The sequence below is a fragment of the Canis aureus genome, chromosome 34 (genome assembly GCF_053574225.1).
Source record: "Canis aureus isolate CA01 chromosome 34, VMU_Caureus_v.1.0, whole genome shotgun sequence".
Lineage (NCBI taxonomy): Eukaryota > Metazoa > Chordata > Mammalia > Carnivora > Canidae > Canis > Canis aureus.
In genome coordinates, this window is record NC_135644.1 from 19,785,006 (window position 1) to 19,800,675 (window position 15,670).

The following is a 15,670-nucleotide window of genomic DNA, read 5'->3' on the forward strand; positions in this document are numbered from 1 at the left end:
TTTAATTCTTTGAAGTGATTTCTACCCGCGATGTGGGTGCAGAACTGAGGACTGAGAGCAAGAGGCGGAGGCTCCAGGGCCGAGCCAGCCGGGCGCCTGCCTGCCCCGCGCACGGGAATTCAGCTCGCTGGCAGCTTAAACTCAGCAGTGCATCATTAAAATAAAATCCTGGGGGGGAAAAAAAACAAACTTCCATCAATGTCGGAGCTCGTAGAGACAAGAAGCGATCCAATGCGTATTTATTCTAACAGCAAACACGGGATTGCAGCAACGCGTGCAGGGGTGAGCTCCCGCAGCTCGGCGCCGGTGAACGGACTCTTCTGCGCCACCTGGCGGCAGCCACGCAACTACGTGAAAGCCCAAGGTTTTTTTTCTTTTTCAGGATTTTATTTATTCGTGAGACACACAGAGAGACAGCTTTTTTTTCAAGATTTTATTTATTTATTCATGAGACGCAGAGAGAGAGAGAGGGAGAGGCAGAGACACAGGCAGAGGGAGAAGCAGGCTCCACGCAGGAGCCCGCTGCAGGACTCGATCCCCGCACTGGGGCCCCGCCCTGGGCCAAGGGCAGATGCTCAGCCGCGGGGCCACGCAGGCGGCCGCGCCCCAGGTCCTCCTCGGCGCCGTCAGGCCTCCCAACACCGCGTCGCGGGCAGCGGCCTCCGCACCGCCGCGCAGAAGATGGTGTCTCCCGGGGGCCGCACGGGAAGCCCGGGGCCGTGCTATTTCCTTCGCTCCTTCCTCCCCGAGGCTCGGCCCGCCCCGAGCCCTCCCTCCGTCCGCACCCGCAGGGCGCCCGCCCCCCCTCTCCCTGGTCCCCGCAGCCCCGCCCCCGCCCCAGCCCCAGCCAATCCCCGCGCTGAGGACCCGCCCCCCGCCGCCGGCAGCCAATGGCAGCGCAGCCCCGCTCTCCGCCCCGCCCCTGCCCCGCCCCCGCGTCCCGGAGCGCGAGCCGCGGGCTGGGGCTGGGGCTGGGGCTGGGCCTGGGCTGCGCGGCGCTGAGCCCGGGGCTCCGGGGCTGCGCTGCGGCGGCGGTGGGTCTCGGAGGCCGCGATCCAGCCCCGGGGGAGCCATGGATTCGCAGGGGCTGAAGGTGAGCGGGGCCGGGGGAGCACCGGGAAGGCGGGGGCGTCGCTCCGCGGCCGTGCCCTTGCAGCCGCGCTGCGCCAGGTGCCCGGCGGGGCGTGCGGGCCGCAGCTGCACCGCCGGGCTGCACCGTGGGGCTGCACCGTGGGGCTGCACCGCGGGGCTGCACCGCCTGGGCTGCACCGCTGTGGGCCCTGCCTCGGGATCCACCCCCCTACCCTCCCCCCCCCACCCTCCCCACCCCCCCCCACCCCCCCGGGGCGAGCGTCCAGGGCTTCGTTAAGCCAACTGGGGCCGGCAAACCTGGCGGACGGAAGGGACCTTGCAGAGATTCCGTGAAAACAAACAGGCTTGGAAATGGAAGCGTCTTCGTTTTGGGGTGGTGGTCCCCGATTCATCTGTTAAGCAAATCTTTGAGCACCGACCACCTAGGAAATGATCTAAAAACAGGGACACGAGGCTTGGGAATTCAGAGTTTCTTCGCCAGCACATGTTGATGGGGGGCGGGGGGCTCGCTGGGTGTCCCCTGGAAGCTGGAGATAGTGATGAGCAGAAGTGAACAGCCCCTGCCTTCAGAGACTTTGCAGTCTACTGCTGGGCAAAAACCTACACTCGATAAAGAGCTGTTGATAAGCAAACATAGTTATTTAAAAAAAATTTTTTTTTTTTTTATTGGAGTTCAGTTTGCCAACATATAGCATAACACCCAGTGCTCATCCCCGCAAGTGCCCCATTGAGAGCGCGCTCTACTGCTGGCCCTGTCCTAAGCCCTGAAGGGGAGAAGCCCTGGATATCAAAACCAAGAAAAATTCTCCCAGGCTTGGAGCTTGCCTTTGAGTAGGAGTCAGATACGAAGTACTATGTTAGATGATGGTAAGTGGAGGAAGGACACTGGCCGTGAGAGGGACTGCTTGCTGCAAGGTCTTTTGCTTTTTTTTTTTGGCCTGAGTTACATTATTTTCTGAAGTCTTTTCCCATCTCTTTAATTTTTTCCATCACTTTAAATTATCCTTTGCACGACCACCCACATGAACTTTTTAATAAAAACACTTTTGTGCTGGGGATCCCTGGGTGGCTCAGAGGTTTGGCGCCTGCCTTTGGCCCAGGGCGTGATCCTGGAGTCCCCAGATCGAGTCCCACATCGGGCTCCCTGCGTGGAGCCTGCTTCCCCCTCTGCCTGTGTCTCTGCCTCACTCTCTCTGTGTGTGTGTGAGTCTCATGAAAAAATAAATAAAATCTTAAAAAAAACAAAAAACAAAAAACACTTTCGCACCAAATAGTTACCTGGTGCCTTACTGATACAAGAGAGCTTTGGTCCTTGTCTCACGGAGTCAAAGAAATGAATCTCGTGGACACAACAGAGTGAGCAAAGCAATCGAAGTTTACTAGGCCAAGATACAGAGGAAGCTCTCGGAAGTGACAGGGGTCCTGTAGGGGTTGCCACTGAGGGCTTTTAGTGGCCGTCTTTTATTGAGAACCTAGCCAGGGAGCCCATGGCCTTGAGATTCTTGTGCTGTCTTGGTTTGAGCAGGGACTATTGATAACACCTTAATGATCTATTTCTTTGCAGCCTGATGAGTTTCTGTGATTACTTGGTAGCCGATAAAGGGAGATACTCCCTAACATTTTGGAGCTAGGGTGCCAGGTTTATTATTTTCTATGGTTTTACTGGTTTATCTCGGTTTTCTTGGGATGGTTAGGAGCCTGACTCGGCCTTTCCTTATCTTTCCCTGCCTAGTCCCATCTGTCCCTAACTCATCCCTACATCATCATCACTTAGTCTAGAGGAGCAAATCCAAGTCCTTAATATGAGTGAGGCCTTGCTCGATCCTACCTTTCTCTCCAACCTCCTCACCCTGTAATCTCTGTCTTAAGACTCTAAAACAAGGAATGACCAACTTTCTCTATAAAAATAGTACATTATCTTGGGTTTTTCAGGCCAAAGTGTCTGGCATCTAATCTGCCATTGCAGCTTGAAAGCAGCCTTAGACATACTTAAATGAGCATGGCCCAGTTCCAATAAAACTTTATTCATGGACATTGAAATTTGAATTTCTTAACATTTTCATGTTGTGTTTTTTTCTTTTTTTTTCTTGAAGGGGCCCTGCCCCCTTCAACCATTTGAAAATGTATAAACCATTCTTACTTTGTTGACTGTACAAAAAGAGGTGGCAGGCCATAGTTTTTGTGTGGTGTGGTGAGGCGTTCACCAGGCAGGAGGCAGTTCTGAAGTCCCCAAGGAGATTCTTTACCTTGATTTTATTCTTTCGTCCTCCCACACCCCAACCTCATTCTTCTACGTCTCCAAAGCACTTTATAAGCATTTTTTCCTGCTTGCATTTCCTGAATTATATTGGTTAGTTTGTAGATTCTTAGTCTCAGTTGTAGAATTTAAGCTGGGTCAGGAACCATGTCTTCTCCCTCTTCACATTCATGGCATCTAGCCCAGTGCCTGGCACTAGTAGGCAGTAAACGTTTGTTGGACCGAACAAACCAAGGAATGAGAAAGTATGAAGAGTAGGAAGTAGGCTAGAGGAGCCGAAGAGCCTTACTGACTGGTTAGAATCAGGGGGACTGGGCAAACTGGAAGGGAGGATGCCAGGACTTGATTTCTGGCTTGGGGCAAGTAAATGGAAAGGTGAATCTGGAGCTTAGATGAGAGGTCTTGGCTGAATGCTACATTTTTTACTTCATCAATGTATGGGGTTCAGAGGAACTTTTTTTTAGGAGTTTTACAGTATGATGTTACGGTTAATCCTCACAATGATCTGTAAGTGATTAGCAGCGTTGTACAAATGAGCAAACTAAGGTACCCTAAGATGGACCAAAATTTTGAAATCTTTCCACCTTTAAATCCAAGTCCTTTTTATGTTACCTTTCCGGAGAGTTATGGGTGCTTAAATGCTGAACAGAGGTCCTTAGTTGTGGCAAACTAAGAGGTTATCTGCAATCTTAGGAGAAAAACTGCACTTGACTAAAGTGTGTTGTGGGCGTCCCAGGAACCAGAGGGCGGTAACCACAAGGAGGTAAGTGGAGTAAAAGTTAGGAATGTTTGCCTAACTGTTCTAGAGAAGCATGGGGACTGTAGCCCCCCAGAAATAACAGGCTGTTAAAAAAAAAAAAGAGCTAAACAGACACTCATATTTCAATCCTGTCGGTCGCTGCTTCATCCCTACTTCTCGCTCCTGCTATCCCAGCTGCAGAGTCAGAGTAGGTGAGTATGGGATGGCCCACGTCGGTCAGTGGAGGGAAGTCAGGTGTATCACAGCCGTAGTGAACGTGGCTTCCCTCTTTGATTAGGTTAGCAGCTAAGCCTTGGATGTGATCCTGAGAAAAAGCTGTAAAGCATAGACCCAATTAATCAGAAGTTAGTATCTCTTGATATTCGTTTTCTGCCGTGTAAATCTAAATAATGCAGTTTTGAAAAAAGCTTACAGATAGTAATTTCCACTAAAAAACAGTTTAGCACATTTGTTGCTACTGACAGTTATTTGTTGTAGAACTCAGAAAACAAGACAGCATTTGACAATGGATTGCTGAATTCGATTTGTCATTACTTTGTAATGCTTTAAAAACAAAATAGAAGCAAGATTTTTTTTTTGAAAGAATCCTCTGGTTTGGCAATGGAAGGCCCTTCTTATTCCTGTTTTTTGTCTGTTCTCCCATCTTCTAAAACCTTTAATAAAATGTAGGCAAAAGAAGGGCAAGAGGTGAAAGTAGCCTAATTTCAGCAGTGTTAACAAATATGTCAGAAAAAGAAGACTGAAATTATTAGAAAACATTGAGTTGTCCCAAAAATTTTGTGTTCGTTGTGTTTTACATACCTTAATGTTAAGCTTTAGCCTTTAACAATATTTTCAGGAGCTTGGAAGAAAAAAAATCATGTTATCTGACTTCAGATTATTCAAGATTTTAGATTAATATCTGTTTCTTATTTCCTTTTAGACTTTGATTCATTACTATTGTCAAGAGAGATATTTCCATCATGTGTTACTTATTGCCAGCGAAGGAGTTAAGAGGTATGCTAATGATCCAGTGTTCAGGTTTTATCATGCCTATGGTACATTAATGGAAGGTACGTGCTAATTATTAAATATGTTCCATACGTTTTAAATTCTCGTTTTGTACTCTGACAGTTTTTCACCTTGTAATTTTGATTTTCAGGTAAAACTCAAGACGCTCTTCGTGAATTTGAGGCTATTAAAAATAAACAAGATGTATCCCTTTGTTCTCTGATTGCACTGATATATGCCCATAAAATGAGTCCTAATCCAGGTATAGTATTTAAGTATAGTGCTTAGGACAATTTTTTCTACTCATTTCATTTATTTTTCTCAATTACCACAGCATTTAGTCTGATAATGCTTTATTATAATTTCCTGTAATTATTACTTTATCAGTTTGTTTTATCTTTCTGGCAAGGTTACAGATATATCAAGCACAAGAAATATATGTCTTATATCCCTTTCATATTCCTTATATCCTAAGACAGAAGTTTCATTAATATATAGGGATCATTTGAATTAATATCAAGTGGAATGTATATTAGCAATTATTAAACAAAGGACAGCCCAGAAGAAGTATATACATAAAGTGCTCTGCAGCAGCCAACTCTGTAGTTTGTTATGTGCAAAGCTGTAGCTACATGCAGTTTATCTCTTCCACTATATCTTAAGCTTCTTAAAGGCCTGTACACATCCGCACAAGGGGGTTGCTAACTCTTTGAAGATATTCAGTAAATTTCTATCTAGTGATAGGCTAGGAAATATAAGTTGATTATGGAAAGAACTTTATGCATAAACCAGCAATTAAAATTGTGTGAACTGTCAATATATGATGATTCTTAATGGCGGAAGCAGAATATCGTAATTATAGGTAATAAAGAGGAAATAAAAAAAAAAGAGGAAATAGTACTGTATTCTTTTATATATATTCAGTAACAGCTAATAGCATTATAAATATAGATCATGTTTCAAATAATTAGACAAAAATCAGATGTTACAACTTTCTATAACATTAGAAAATTTTTTTCCTAAGCAAAGTATCACATACCTCCTTTACCCCACATGCACTTGCACAGATCAGCAAAAAAGTTAAAGCGTTAATATGTTTAACAAGTAAACAAGTCTAATGACTAGACTAATGCTTACTATCTGCAAGGGACCACGTCAAGTATGTTAGAGAATACAAAAGAATTGTAAGAAGTGATCCATGACATCAAGTTTATAGTCTCGTGAAGAAAAGAAAATGTAAAACCCACAAAGGTTAAATTCTAATGTTACTATTAAATAAAATTATAAGAAAACAAATGAGTCCAAAATGAACTGAAAATGGTATGAACTGCTAATCCATAGAAGAAATGGTATGTACTGTTAATCCATAGAACCTGTGAAGGTTTTGGGGAAGATGGGGCCTTTAATCTGGTCTTTGAAGGACAAGTAGGATTTGAATATATAGCAACTTGTCAGGATCAATCGATGGGCAAATATGTGAAATGGTTCAGGATTAGGCTCCTTTTATGGATCTCTGTGATCCAGCAGGAGTGTGTTTAGGTGGAGCAGAGGATTTGCACAGAGAGATATAGCCAGTAAATCTAAAAAACACAAATTAGTGTAAAACATTTTCCTTTTAGGATCAAGTTTTCACTTAATTGATTATTCTCAAGAGTGTTAGTTCTGTTGGGAAATGTGATTTCCAGGACACCAAAAAAGATGGAGACAGAAATATTGTTTAGAAACACTTAAGTACCGACTCTACTTTCTACCATAGATGATTCTGAGTGGGTTTAAGCTCAGAAGGGACCCGGATATCCCTAGAAAGGGCCTCGGCCGTTCATGTCCATTCTTAAATGCTGACATAAGCCCTGATTAGAAAAGGACTTTGGTGCGTTAAGAACTTGAGCTGATATCTGGAAAGAGCCAGCTTTGAGCAGATGGTGTCACAGCTAACATATCCCCCATTTGGGATTTGATGGGCATCTGGCAGGAAACTACAGATCCTTCCCTGCCCTGATAAATTCTGTTTCTATAGAGCTCTGTCTCTATACCATGACTACTTAATGAAAACTTATGAAGGTGTTCAAGTGGGTGTATTGGAGGGTCTTCTTGCCAAGCAATCTGTAGCCTTCCAGAAACAGTTTTGTTTTGTGAACTCATAAAGTTGTGCCTTGGTGGTTCCACATTTAAGTTTAGGTTGATATCATTAGAGATAAAAGGAAGAGACAATAAATACCTTTTTCTGGATGGCCATTTCCAGAAAGGTCATTGGTTAGAATCACAGCCTTCAACTTTGACATTTCTTGTAACTTATTGCATAGTTGATCCATATTCTGATTCAATTCAGGATTTGGATATAATCAGCCTTTGTGGCCTAAGCACACACGTAATAGATTTAATGGTTAGAGTTATTACAGGTAGACCATCTTTTTAAGGGAGCTGCCAAGCAGCCAGTATTAAACCATGCAAATAATAGTAATTGTATTCCCTTTCACTGGCCTATGACAACAACAGCCAGTAATGTTTACATATTTTAGAATTGGATTAAGGAGTTGGGTAATTTGGGTACTAGTCCTCGATTTACCTCTAATAATTTTAGAATCATTGCTAGTTTTTTCAAGTTACTTACTGTTAAAAAAAATTGCCTATTTAGCCTTTATCTTGAGAATGACATAAACTGTAGAACTACTGTACATTATAGTGGTCATTAATCACATGTGGCTGTTGAGTATTTGAAATGTATCTAGCTTGAGAAACTGAATTTTAAATTTAATTCTAATTAAATTTAAAACTGCTATTTGATTCAGTTTTTAGAAAAGTTATGTTTGGAACAATGAATATATGAATCTGCTGTTTTCAGCTATAAATTTTATGGAATCTAAGTACAAATCAAGTATTTTTTTATTAAATACTTTATTTACTTATTTATTTGCTAGAGAGTGAGCACGAGCAGGGGTGGAGGGATGGGCAGAGGGAGACTCAAACTCCTCACTGAGCAGGAAGCCAAGCAAAGGGCCCAGGCCCCTGAGATCTTGACCTGAGCCCAAGGTAGACACTTAACCGACTGAGCCACCCAGGTGCGCCCAAATCAAGTATTTTTGGAGAAAATTTAGCATCATAGTTGAGATGTACTTTGTATAAAATACATATCAGATTTTAAAAATTTAGTAAGAAAAAAGTATCTCAATAATTTTCATGTCAATTTTGTGTGGGAATGATAACTCGGATATATCAAGTTAAATAAAATGTATTATTAAAATCAATTTTACTTGTTTCTTTTTACTTCTTTGATGTGACTACTAGGAAATTTTAAATTACATACGTGGCTTGTATTTTATTTCTATTAGACAGTGGCACTATAGAGAGGACTATATTCTGTGCTCTGTTAATGATCCATTATGAACACTTGATCTAGAATTTAATTTTCATTTAATGCCTTTTTCCCCTCCTAGATAGAGAAGCTATTCTGGAATCAGATGCCAGAATGAAGGAGCAACGTAAAGGAGCTGGGCCAAAAGCTTTGTACCATGCAGGCTTATTTTTATGGCACATTGGCCGTCTTGACAAAGCGAGAGAATATATTGACAGAATGATCAAAATGTCAAATGGCAGTAAAGAGGTAGTTGGGTTTCTCATTTTGAAATAGATATACTACTAAAGCTTATATTCAGTAGTATTCTTTGTTATTCTGCTCTTTTATCACTTTGTAAAGAGCAGCTTTATTTTAATATTATTTTATAAAATTGTGGTTGTCTAAGGTTGTTTACTCTCATGCTATTTATTAATTTTTGGAAAGATCCCTCTCTGATTCCTTCCCTCCCTTCTCTCCTTTTCTCTGTCCTTCCCTCTCATTCTCCTTATTGAGCTGCTCTAGATACAAGGAACCAATATTTGCACTGTTAATAAAACAAAGATGAGCAATGATGAAGGGAAAGGGAAACGGGTACTCCCAAGGTGGGAAATAATAAATGGAATGAAAAAAACAAGGAGACGTGTTGGTTCCAGGTATAGTGAGAAGCTCACATTTGATGGAAACACTGGGTACACAGATAAAGAAGGTGGAAGGAAAGCTTAGAGAGGTCGGGTGGGACAAAGTGAAGGGCCTTGGCTGCTAGCTACATACGTATATTTATATCTAGTGTGTTAGGCGTGGAGAGGTCATTGAGGTTTTTAATCGTGATGGTGGTATTATTAGAGTGCAAATTCACAAGACTGAACGATGGTTTATAGGATGAACTGACCCTGGGGAGAGTGCAGCCCCCAAAATGGTAGTATATACTTTCTGGCAGAAGGTTTTGAGGGCCTACAACTAAAATATTGTACTATGGTATGAGTTTGAGAATACTTAATACCCACAAGAGCTGCCAACTGATTATAAGTGGTGGGGGCAAAATTTTGAGGTGTCAGATATCAAGAATGTCTCCCTGAGGTCTTAAACCTGGACAGTTTCAGAGACTGGTTAACATAGAGAATATGTTGGGATGAGAAGGTAATCGTGGAGGGGGTAGGTGATATATTTGGTTCCAGGCATGCTATGTTTCTGTCTCTGGTGGAACAGTGAGATGGAGATAGTAGGTGAGCTCTTGGGGGGAAAAAAAAGTTTAAGAGGTATTGGACTAGAAATAAAGACTAGGAATCATCCACGCAGAGGCAATAGTTGAAATGATTCAAATGCAGACATTGACCTAGTGAGTAGAAATTGGATTGTTTTAGGAGTGCCTGGGTGACTCCGTCGGTTCATTATCTGCCTTTACTCAGGTCATGATCTCAGGGTCCTCTAGATTAAGCCCTGCATCAGGACCCTTGCTCAGCGGAGAGTCTGCATCCCCTCTTCTGCCCTTCCTCCCACCTCCTACCCCCATGCCTGGGCTCTCTTTTTCTCTCTTTCTCTCAAATAAATAAACTCCTTAAAAGAAAAAAGAAATAGTGTTGTTTTAGTATTTATATACGTCTTTTCAGGTGAGATAGAGGGAGATAAATATAATCCTAAAGACTTGTAAGTCTATGAATTGGCCTAGAAATTTTTTGATAGAAGGACAGATTTTACAATTTTTTATTTGACATTGAAAAGTAAATTAACCTGTATCTATCTTCTTTTTAATCCTATAAACCTTATAAGCCACTGACTCACTAACATTTCTGAAAGTAAACATCCATGATTTCTTCAGCCTTTGAGTTCTGAGGCCATTGATCTTTCCATTTGAAACGCACTGGACTATCACAAGGATTAAGATAGTTGTCAGATTATCTTAATTTTTAATATGTATCAAGCAAGACACTGATGTTTTTCCATCTTAGTTCACATGGTCTGTTTGCCCAGAAAAGAGGTAACAGATTCTTGTTTGTGTGTTGAGTTACATATTTAACAATTATGATTAATGATTTACTAGCAAAGTCCCAGATAAGAATATTGGTTATTTAGGATTCATGGAATATTTGACAAATTTTTTAATATTGAACACGTTATAACCGTAAGAGCTGAAAATACCTAACAGTTCACAAGATTCTAGGCTGGAAAAGATTTGAAAACAGTTTAACTGAACACTTTCATAATTCGTAACATTTTTTGACAGGGTGATTTCTTTACTAATCACAAAAAAAGGACATCAGGTTTACCTCTTTCATCTATACTTATTTCTTTCATTTCCAATAAAATGGATATATGATTAGAATTGTTCATCCTACAGGGACAGATTTTGAAAGCATGGCTTGACCTCACAAAAGGAAAAGAACCTTACACTAAAAAAGCACTGAAATGTTTTGAAGAGGAATTACAAGATGGAAATGATATTTTTGCTCTGCTGGGTAAGGTGAGTTGGAGTTAGGGTAAATCATGTTTTAAAACGTATTCATAATATATTTGAAGCCCAACAAACCTGAATAACTCAAGAAAGATAATAATTGTCGTGTTACTTTTTTCAGCTCTCAACTATAGGAGGGACTTGGATTTTATTTGTATAGGTCAGTGAATGACAAACCAGAGGAATGTATTCCTTACCAACTTCCTGAATCTAGATTGGTTTTGTTTTTGTTGGTGGTGGTATTGGTTCCTATATTAGTTACTCACTAAACATTCATAGTTTGTCTAACATGTGCAAAGCATCATTCTAGATACCAGGGATACCCTGAAGTAAAATAAAACTTCTTGCTTTTATGGAGCTTGTACTCTGTTGTTGGAGACAGACAAAAAAAATAAGTAAATTACATAGTATAGTAGAAGGTGGTAAGTGCAGTGGAAAAATAAATCTGGTAAAGGGGGAGACGTAGAGCTGGGGTATGAATTTTCAGGTTTAAATGATGTGATCAGAGAAAGTGACATTTGATCCAAGACTTCTAGGATGTGAGAGTTAAAGTTCTGTGGGCACCTGCAGGAAGCATTACAAATAGAGGAGATAACAAGTTGAAATACCGTAAGTCGTGTTCTAGGCATTGCTGGGAGGCCAGGAGATGAACATGGAATGAGCGAGGTGGAGAGCAGAAGTAGAGGCTGGAGGAAAAGAAGGTGGGGTGGGGACAGGTGGGCATGGGGGTAGTGAAGAGAGGCAAGGCTAATTGTATAAAGCCTTTGGCTTTTAATTTGAACCAGATAGATAGGCAGCCAGTGACCTTACATTGTGAGGGATGAGCAATTAATTGGCGAAGTCATTAGAAATCATTGGTAGGTAGGAATGTATTATTCAGACCTTTTTCTTTAGTTCCATTGATGCCTTCAGAATGCCTTAAAATTTTTTAAATTTTTGGTTTAGCAACAGGAAATTAAAATTATATGTTAGGAGAACAGCTTGTTAGATAAGCAGTAATTTGGGGGGGATAAAAAAGAAGAGGAGAGGATTATTAGTGTCTTGACTGTTAATATCCCCAACTCACTCTTGCCCATTTCTCTGGCTACTGAACTTGTTCAGTTTGGTGCCACCACTAGTTCTCCAGGTGATTGGAGTCAAGTGTTAACTGACGGCACTGCTAGAGAAATTGAGTTTTATCGAGTTTTTCTTATCATTTCACCTCCTCCCTATTCCTTAAAGAAAAGCTAGTTGATAATCTTCTAAGGTGGGCCTCTTTCAGGTGTTAACATAGTTTAGGAGGGATTTACCTTTTTCCTCCAATACTTAAGATTGGTTTAAATTCTTTTTCTGATACCACCCACTCCAATTATGTGTTTATTTTTCAATTAATTCAAGAGGATGTTTGCATTAGCCTAATTCCAACTTGGAATAACATGATCCAAATACACAGGAAATTTAGTTTCATTTAATATATATGTGGCATCATATGGGAAGTGATGGTGTAAGGAAGTAATAGATGTGGTCTTTTAGCATGATTTTCTTTTTTACATTGCCAGCTTTTTAGGTAGAGTCTAAAGATCTATGTAATTTGAAAAAATTCTCTGCATTAATCTTTCTCAGTTACTCCAAAATTTTAATAATTTATTTTGACATAGTGTCATCTTTGGATGGTCTCAGACTTTCTTTTAATTATATGGGAATATAATTATATGGGAATATTACATGAGATATAATTTCAAACAGATTTTAGGATTATATTGCAATTATATATCTTTTGAAATGGATGTTCATTTTGAACTGAGATATTCTAGGACTAGATTTATTCCTAATGGAGATCTTGAAGCAAATTTTTGAAAATCTGATATGTGATAAATATCATTCATAAAGTGCTAACTCTATAGCTTTATTTTTTTACTATGAAAGTAATACATAGACGTAAAAATATTCAATTTCAATAATATTTGAATTAAGAAAAAATATTACCATTAGAGATAACCAGTTAAACTATTATATTATAAATGAAATCTCTTCATTTCAGTAAATACAGATCTATAAATCTACATAGCCATCTAAAATTTGGTTAAATAGGTATGCTATAATTTAATCCTGTATGGACATTTTGGATTTTTTTAATTATACTTATTATAGGGACGCCTGGGTGACGCAGTGGTTGAGCACTGAGCTCCTTGCAAGGAGTCTGCTTCTCCCTCTGCCTATGTCTCTGCCTCTCTCTCTGTGTGTCTCATGAATAAATAAATAGAATTTAAAAAAAATTTTGGATTTATTATAAATCTGTCATGAGTATAATGTACTATTTTAATGCGTGTTCTTATTCAATTATTTCCTTAAGATACTTCCTAGAATTGAAAATGTTGAGCTAGAATGAATTGCTTGGATTTTATTTGGCTTATTCTTTAAAGTCTTATCTTCTGTAGCCAGAAAGTAATTAAAAAAAAAAAAAAAAAAAGATACAGAATCTTCATTTTGGATACTATTTGCAAATATCCTGGAAATATTTTATTCTGAAAGATAATCTTTCTGTTCTAGTTATTAGGGTTTTATAACAAAGCCACTTACATAAAATATTTTTTGTTCTGAAGTTTTAAAATTTTAATTTCTTAAAAACTTACTTTGTATTCCTCATTATAAAAATGATAACTGTTCCTTACGGAAAAGTCAGAAAACAAAAATACAGAACATGTTAAACACTAGTATTCTATGTATCCCAGGATAACTGCTGTGAGAAGCTCGGCGTACGTGATCACAGTTTTGATGTCATGTTTTTTTCTCCCATTAGGCACAATGCCTTGAGATGCACCAGAATTATTCCGGTGCTCTGGAGGCTGTGAACCAGATAATAGTGAACTTTCCAAGTTTCCTTCCAGCTTTTATAAAGAAAATGAAACTACAACTCGCCTTACAGGATTGGGACCAGACTGTTGAAACAGCACAGAGGTTAAGTAAAAAAAGATAATACAAATACCTTGGATGTGGTTATATAATTTCCATTAAAAAAAAAAAATCTGTGTGTATTTTTTTATCATATTTGAAGTTTGATTTTTTTCAAACAATAGAGAATTGAAGAAGACCTTAATACTGCATTGTTTTTAAAAACTGAATTTATTGATTTACATAAATATCTGAAGAGCTGTTCTAAAACACTCTTATGCAAATATCCCTGCCCTTGGGAAGCTGATATTCAAATGAGAGGAACCATATAATAAGCAGAACAAATAAGAGGTTATGTAGTATGTTAGAGAGCTCTGAGTGCTGTGGAGAAAAGAGAAAGCTGGAAATTGAGATAGGGAGTGGGAAGAGGGATTCAGTTTTATGGGATGACAGTTGAACTAAGGGAACAAGCCATGCAGATATCTGGGGGAAGACTTTGCAGAAAGAAGGGAAAGCAAGTGCAAAGACCTAGAGGCAATAGTTTGGGTCATATTTTTAAGGAGTGGGAGGAGATAAAACGGCTGGGCAGCGAAGTCAGCAGAAGGTGGACAGGGGAGCCAGCATGTGCAGGGTCTTGGTTACCTTAAGGATCTGGATTTTTCTTCTGAAGTGTGAAGTCATTGGAGGAATCCTTTTCTCCTGCCCCTCCTCCTTTTCCTTCTTTCTCCATTTGCCCTCTCACTTCTCCACCTTTTTGTTGCTGTTGTTGTTTAAGAAACCAGCCTTTTATCCTGTCCGTTTTCTGTAAGAATTCTGTTGATTACATGCCACATACTATATAACTTGTTGCTTATCCTCTGAACTTCCTATAAATTGGTACTGGATATAAAGACTTGGTTAGGTACATGTTCGAATTTTTTTCTTTTTTTTTTTTTTGCAGTTACTTTGTAAGTGGTGATGGGTTCTTTCATCAAAGGGACATAATCTTTCCTTATCTTTTTGTGGTATTAGTAGAATATTTTTTTAAAGAGAGGTAGTGCGGGGAGGGGCAGAGGTAGAGGAGGTAGAGATAGAATCCCAAACAGGCTCCACACCTACTGTGGGGTTTGAGCTCAACAGTCCCAAGACCCTCACCTAAGCCAAAATCAAGAGTTGGACACTTGACTGAGCCACCCAGGCACCTTATTAGCAGAAATTTGTGCTAACTACATAGGTGCTTTAGAATTATAATAGGGTTATATTATTCTTTCTTCATTTCTTAGCTGGAATACTATTAAAAAAAAACCTTCTAATCTACTGGTTGGTTATTTGGTGTTATGGTTCATATAAGAAAAATTAAATGAATGCTTGAGTCTTTTATTTCTGGGTTTCAAAAAACAAACAAAAAAAAATTTAAAAATTCTGTGGCATCCTGCAATGGTGACTGATTAGTAGCTTGGATTTGTTTGTATAACATGGATTTAACTTGTGTGTTTCTAAACATTTCGGTTATTTTAGGTGCTCAAATTGTTTCCTCTTTGGCTGTTAGTAGCCTCTTAAAATTAGTTCTTAGGTTCTTTTCATATGATCCTAGTAGTCTTTCATAGTTTCCTTGCTATTTGGTGGATAGCAAGATATACCTGGGTCAATTTGGATATTTGCTGCCCCAAACAAGTATTAGCCATTGTGGAATGCAATCTAATCCCTTTTAGTGGGAAATGATATTTGGAGGCCACAATTTGGGCATTGGTAACTCTTTGATGTTTAGATTTTTCTAGATTTCTTTTCCGGGCACTGTGTGAGTGAAAGGGCTAGGAGGGGTATCAATATAATATATAAGAAATATATTTTGAGGGATGTGTATAAAAAATAGACTTGTTATATAGTTTTTAAACTTGATTTTTCTTTTTTTTTTAAAGATTTGTTTTAGAGAGAGAG

General features: G+C 39.7%; 1 protein-coding gene across 2 annotated transcripts in view; it reads left to right on the forward strand.

The window, feature by feature from the left end:
- The first annotated feature begins 948 nt into the window (after positions 1-948).
- TTC21B (tetratricopeptide repeat domain 21B) overlaps positions 949-15,670 on the forward strand; it is a 78,200-nt gene continuing 63,478 nt past the window's right edge. The window contains exons 1-6 of one of the 2 annotated variants that reach the window (XM_077883438.1): positions 949-1,093; positions 5,032-5,161; positions 5,251-5,361; positions 8,534-8,700; positions 10,769-10,891; positions 13,662-13,819. In XM_077883438.1, coding sequence (XP_077739564.1) covers positions 1,073-1,093; positions 5,032-5,161; positions 5,251-5,361; positions 8,534-8,700; positions 10,769-10,891; positions 13,662-13,819 — 710 coding nt within the window. In that variant the 5' untranslated portion in view covers positions 949-1,072. The remainder of the gene's footprint in view (positions 1,094-5,031; positions 5,162-5,250; positions 5,362-8,533; positions 8,701-10,768; positions 10,892-13,661; positions 13,820-15,670) is intronic. The other variant, XM_077883439.1, reaches the window with a different exon arrangement.